The 6976-nt window shown below is 38.0% G+C and overlaps 1 protein-coding gene across 1 annotated transcript; it reads right to left on the bottom strand.

Moving 5' to 3' along the window:
- Nucleotides 1–698: 698 nt before the first annotated feature.
- LOC105049826 (probable transcription factor PosF21) lies at nt 699–6623 on the bottom strand. Its single transcript, XM_010929585.4, is given in 5 exon segments — nt 699–1289; nt 1292–1333; nt 1770–1854; nt 3189–3321; nt 5293–6623. Coding segments are annotated over 5 exon segments (1206 nt in total). The 5' UTR covers nt 5916–6623; the 3' UTR covers nt 699–966.
- Between the last annotated feature and the right edge of the window lie 353 nt (nt 6624–6976).

Below are 6976 nucleotides of genomic sequence, written 5' to 3' on the forward strand. Positions count from 1 at the left end.
AAGAGAATAAAAAAAAAAATTATGAAAAGATATTTTTCACATTTCATGAGAAATGTAAACCGATGAAGGATGTGAGTTTTAGAACTTTCCACGGAATGAGAATTGATAGCTTTTTTTTTTTTATAGAATAATCTTTTAATGTTGTCCTTATAAATATTAATATAAAATTATATTAATATTATACTAATATTTATATTAATATAAATATTATAATATTTATAATATGTTAATATTTATATCAATATAATATTTTTATTAATATTAATATAATATTTATATTAATATAAATATTATATTTATTTATATAAAATTTAGGAATAAAAATATATATTTTTATATCTATTAGAAATATAATAGATATTTTATATAATTTTTTTTAAAAATATGAATGCTTAATCAAATATAAGTCACTCTAAAATAAATTATTTTTCATAATGAGTATATTTTCAAGCATCCCTAGAAGCAAACGAGTCCTTTTGTCAACTGTGCGACCAAACAAGCCCGGAACATGTCCAGCTCTCCCTATGTTTTTATCAGAAATAATGGTGAAGGGCTGCTCGTCAATTGTTAATCATAAGGGACTTGTTTCAGCAACTGCTCCATTAAATCCAAACAGCCTCAAGCACCTCTAAGATAAGAGTATAAACAACTGGCTTTTTCAAAAGAAAAATCAACGCAGCATATCAAACAAAATAAAAAGTAAAACAATCATTTAGAGGACAAGTTCCAAATTGAATCACCAACTTTCAATGCGGCTCAGGTGCTTAGCAAAGTGAATTAATACTCCGGCTAGCCCAGCATCCCTAACCAACTTCCTGAATTCATAAGCCAACAATTTATCATGTGAAACATCACACTTACCAAAATGGTGAGATACGATGAGAAAAAGTGGCAGACGTTATCTTGGAAGATCACCAACATCTAAATTTATGATTTGGACAGCAACTGACTCCACAAAAGTTCTCCTCACTCCTTCCGATTGCTGCTGTTATCTGATGTTTTCTCCCCCCTTAGGTTCCGAGAAGTCATTGGACGCTTCATCCTCGGGTCTGCAGGTGGCTGCTGCTGCTGCTGCTGAGGCTGGGGAGGGTGCATATGCCGTTGCTGCAGAGACTGAATTGGGTGCAGCTGCTGTTGATGTTGAGGATGGATCTGGAGTTGCTGAAATTGGTGGCCTGCCAGGAGCGATTGCATTGCTTGGTTATGATGGTAGAATTGTTGACTTGCTCCAAGTAATGGTGATCCAAATTTCATCAATGGACCACCATTTGGCATCATCTGGCCTGTGCCAACTTCAGCCGATGAACCTCCTCTCTCAGTGCATCATTCAAAGCTATACAAATAAAGAATATAAGTGTTTTTTTCTTTCCTTTTTTCTATGGTAGGAAAAAAGAGCATCAACTTCGGAAAGGATGAATAAAATATTTAAGCAAGCAAATTCTGGATGTCGAAAACACCAAATGATCACTAACAAAAATGAACATCCCTCAACACATACCGTAGCTTCTAAACCACTGTTATTCTTTTTTACTTGTTGCTTCCTTCATCCTATAGGAATGACCAATTGAAATTTGACAGATCAAATGAAAAGTAAGTGCATTACCACCAGCCTACTACATTCTGCATTCCCTTTTCTGAGGGAAAACAATTCTGCAATCAGGTTGAAAACCTAAGGTCCAAATGAACATGCCATGCATAATGAAGGAAAACCCTGTGGGGTGACAAGAGGTAGAGATGCACAATACCAAATGTCATAAAAAAAACCTTACCATCCTGCAAGCGAACCTGTTGCTCCATGGTCTGCAATCGCAGCTTCAGTTCACTATTTTCGGCTGTCAAACCATTGGTATCCCTCTGTAATTACAACCAATATGAAAATCATTCAATCAATGCATGCAAGTAGCCTAATTTTGGTCCTGCTCAAAAAGATATAAGATCCTAACGTCAATAATTTCTCAACTCCATAAAGGATATATAGGTCTAGCATATCGACCTCTGAACAATTGATTTACATTACACAAATATTTATGTGCTCATCTATTTCTTGGTAAATGTGCCTGGAAATAAAATAATTTCAGTTTTCTGAAAGCTGTTAGAGAATATTGTCTTTGAAGAAAACTTGAGAAGTACAGTGAAACAAGTGCCTAAGGAAAGAAAATTGAAATTCATAGTAGATAAGTGAGAAAGGCAAAGATATCCACATCCCATGTTTTCCTACATATCTTTTAAATGGCATTTCCTATTCCCAAATTTAAGCTCATTGCCTATGTCCACAACAACTTCTCATTGGGTGGGGGGTAGCGGTGGCAATTGGGTCAGATCGGGTCATAAACGGGTCGGATCAATGCGGGTCGGATCAAAAAATCGTTAACCCAAACCTGATCTATTTATTAAACACGTCAAAAATTCAAACCTGAATCCGACCTGTTTATTAAACAAGTAACCCGACCCGACCCATTTAACCCATTTATTAAATAGGTCAAATTAGGTTAAATGGGTTAAAAAGGTTAAACGGATTAAACAGGTTAAACAGGTCGGATTAAATGGATCAGAAATAGGTTAAATAGGTTTTAAACAGATTAAACAGGTCTTAAATGGGTTAAACAAATCAGGTTAAATAGGTCAGAAATACGTTAAACAGGCTAAACAAGTTAAATAGATTATCTGACTCAATCCAATTTGAATATTAAACAGGTTAAACAGGTCAGATATCTAAAACCCAAATCCGATCTAATTATTAAACGAATTAAACGAGTCGACCTGTTTATGACCCAAACCCATTTAGCCTAAACCCAAACTTGTTTATGACAGGTTAAATACGGGTCGGATCATATTTTGCCAGCCCTAGAACTGGGGGGGTTTGAGGGCTTGGAAGTAGTAGTGTTTAGCAGCATAGCAAAATTAGGTCCAATTAAACTCGTAAGACTTGTAACAATTACATAGGATCAAAAATATGAAACTTTAACATCTTGCATTCTCATCTGCCAATGCAGGTATATGCATAAGTAGATCTGATATTCAAACATCAAATATGATGAATTGTTGCTTCTTAGTTCAATTTTAAAGTAGTAATAATAGTGGTGTGGATGAAGCAAGTTGGAGTTTTGACCTAGTTTATTTTCAAGGATTTTTCCTGTCTTTCAAATTTAATATATGTAGAATGATGAAACAACTACCGAGATATATACCCGTAACAATGTTAACTGAGCCGACAATGTTGCTGTCTCTGTTTGGAGACTCTGCGCCTTCTGCTCAAGCTCAGCAATATAGCGCATTTTCCTTTCTTTTGATCTTGCAGCTGATTGCCTGTTTGCCCAAATCCTATCCATTCCGCCAATGTAATCGTCAATATAGAAATTCAAGAACTGGGATAAACACATCTGAAGATTAACAGTATATTTGTTTTAAATCAATACAGATGTTGAGGCAACAACATATAACATTATGTATCTAAACATCTTATACTGAGGACCTAAAGACACAGCATAACTTTAGTCGACTAAAAGAGGAATTTGGTAAATGAAGTGTTGGCACATAATACACATGGGAAAATTACTTGGTTGGCACCATACAAGACCAACGTCTTTCCTTGTTATTTTCCTTTTTCTGTTTTTCTTATAATTCAAATTATAGATTGTTACACTGGATGTGGTAAAATAATTATTCTGAGATCATCAAATAAAAAATGATCTAACATTCTCCATCTAGATGGCACTGTTTGTTATGGTTGAATTCAAAAATCAGAAACTCTTGAAGTGCTGTGCATAAACAATGGTGGCAACTACATATCATGATCCCTAAAAACTATAATTTTAAGTATGTGATTAAACAACAAAAACTTGTGTATGAGGTATGGTGTGTGTGATGTGCGTGGTAAGTTCTCATGAATATATCAAAAGAGTTGAAACTAAAATGAGCATGCCAAAAGATTCATTTATGTTATAGTTTTTAAATTAAATCCAAAGTTCCAAAAGTTATAACTATTAGCAAACAAAACACAGAGCATGTCAACTAGAAACACATGCAAAGAGATCATGTAGCATAAGAGATATATACATGATTTGAGTGCAAGAGAATAAAAGTTTGTGCTTACACACCTGAAATAGGTACCTAAATTTTACTTTAAGATGATACATTTTCTTATTATCAAGTATGAATTACATGAAAGAGCATGAACTATTACATATGAACAAATGTACAGTCAAAATAATGTTACAGGTAATGATGAAGAGCTCTCTGAATTGTGTCTGATCAGGGTCGAATTTGATGCTACTTGAATATGTAAGTAGTGGCAAGATGCACGATCAAGGAAGATTTACAATTTCAGTTGTGGAATGATAGATCACATTTTATGAAAATGGGTGGATATTATGTTTCCTTGCTGCTTATGTAAAAATAATAAAAATTAACAATAAAAATCTAAGAAAAACAATGATCTGCTGTGAGATGACAGCAAAGTGTAACCTAGACTCAGTTTTATTCATTGCAAATCCAGAGTATAATCTAGGGCTTTTGGATTAAGTCCGAAACTACAAGCTTAGGGATGAAGAATATTGAAAGCAGCTATATCATGGAAGGGGAAGTTACAAAATTTGTAATTCTACCTATGATATATCCTTAAGCTGTATTTGCCTACAGGAAAAGGTCATGGAAGAAGAAATTTGTGCAACAAGATTGCTATCTAATAAGATGCCACTGACAGTTGCCATTGCTGGACCTTTGATATGCTAGAAGCAGCGATTCTTGTAACCGAACACAATCACAGGTACTACAGTAGTTAGAGATGCTGATGAAAAACTAGATATGAAGAAAATGCCGATGAAAAACCTACAATGAAGAAACACATGCTAAAAGTTCTTAACATGTGCAGATGCAATCATTATGTGCTGGAATAAAGGAATATTAACTTGCACAGTGTAGCAAATGTGACCAATTTGCATGAGGATCTTGTTTTATAAAGACAGATGTATTTATGATTCTTGTTGCCTAAAGATCACTGAGAGGGTGTGCAAGTAAATTCAAGAGTGGGAGCATGAAAGCATGGACATTTCCGAAGTGCTCTACACTTTGTCTTTCGAGTTCATAAGCCAAATTTATACTTCATATTGAATACGCCTTAGTTTCTTTTTCTTCACACTCTAGGCAAGATTGACATGTACTAGAATCCAATGCTATGCATATCTTAAAGTGTAATTGCTTTTAATTTCAACACACACTTTCAAAACCTATGCGCACTGCAGGAGGTAAATTCTTCAACATGATAAAAAAGAAATTGTGATCGATCAGCCAAACCTCTTTGCTCGCTTTGGATCGACAAGAGCAAGGTCGGCAAGTTTTGCAGCTGATATAGCCTTCTTCATCTCCGCTGGTGCCGCTCCTTCACCACTCAACCCCAGAAGAACTAAGGAGGACCCATCCATAGACTGGCTATGCTGATGCCTCACCCTTGGCCTCTCATGCGAACCCGAGGCCAAGTTCTCGGTCTGAGAAGGAGCAGGGGGAGCTGCGGCTGGCCCAGAAGGCTCACCGCCTGACAGGACCGAAGACCAGGCACAAGAAGAATTCAGCTTTTCTATATCAAGGTAGGCAGAGAAGAAGTCTTCATCAGTGTCATCAGTGCCATCATGGGTTCCAACAACACCGAGGTCGCTATAGAAGCTGGTGTCATCTGGGAGGCTGGGGATCTCCGAGAGCGCTCGTCGGTGGCCGGGGTTTCTCCGTGGGAAATCCAGCATGTGGCTGATGTCGTGGCTAAGCTGGCCGGCATGGCTGGATTCTGGATTGGCCTGCGAGGAGGATGAAGGCGAGGGATCGCCCATAACTGGGAACTTGCTCAAGGATGCAGTGGAGAAGCGAGAAGAATTGGGTGGGAAATCCACACTTCCGCCATGGACAGGGGCCCGGGCCTTGTCCATGATTTAGATTTCCAGGACTAATTATCTCAAAGGAATCAACTTTCCAAGAGAAAGCAATGGGAAGCCTGGAACAAAGTGGGGATCTGAAGCAGAGACGGAACCCTGGAGAGAAAAAGATCCGCAAGTCTTCCGACGCAAGAAAGGTGTTTCCCTTTTTATATAAAGAATTGCTCCGAAATTTAGACTGCGACAAAGGAAACTGAGAAAGCAAAAGGATCTACGATCCAATAAAACTATCAGAAACTTCCCTTTTTGGCATCAGAACGATAGGAAACTCCTCAAAATTCCAAAAAAAAAAAGAGAAAAATAGAATGGAATCTGAGGATCGAGGATGGACCGAAATAAAAGAAGCTCCTTTTCCCGTGCCTCCGATCCAAACCTTAGAAACGCAGGATCCGGGCATCCAGAGATTTGAGAAATCCGATCTTTTGGAGGAAGCGAGCGAGCTGAGACCGAAAAGCGGACCATTGCCGCAGAGAGCTGAGATCTCCGAACGATGGCGGGATTTCGCTCGATCGGCCTCGGAGTGCCAAGGGATTGGAGAGAGATGGGAAGACATGGAAGACCGGAAATGGGGCTGGGTGGGTGTGGGAGGGAGAGAGAGAGAACGCGACCGCGAGCGAGCGAGGAGAACGAGTATAAGCTTTAAAGCAACGGCATACGATGACGAGAGCTTTCGACTTTCGAAACATTATACGGGGGGAGATGGAGGGAGATGAGGATGATACTTGTTGGTGCAAAAATTTGTTTGTGTCGGAGAAGCTGGAGTTAAGAAAGTCGTGATTATTATCGGAATCTGTAAAGAAAGTCTAAATTGAAGTTGGAAATGCTCCAGCAAGATCTTTCGACATTCAAGTCAGTTCTCTGCCTCAACAAGAATGGAGTGCTCGAACGAAATTTTAGCATAGTTTTGGAATAGAAATTAGAGCTTAGTGAATAATGTATCTGGAGTCTCCTTTTTATAGGTGGAGGGTACAACAGACTGATAGCGACGTCTGCAACTGCCTGGTAGTGGGCCATTCGGGCTAGGAGGAGTTTGTTACGAAGAGTGATGGAGTGGA

Source organism: Elaeis guineensis, chromosome 8 (assembly GCF_000442705.2).
Source record: "Elaeis guineensis isolate ETL-2024a chromosome 8, EG11, whole genome shotgun sequence".
Taxonomy (NCBI): domain Eukaryota; kingdom Viridiplantae; phylum Streptophyta; class Magnoliopsida; order Arecales; family Arecaceae; genus Elaeis; species Elaeis guineensis.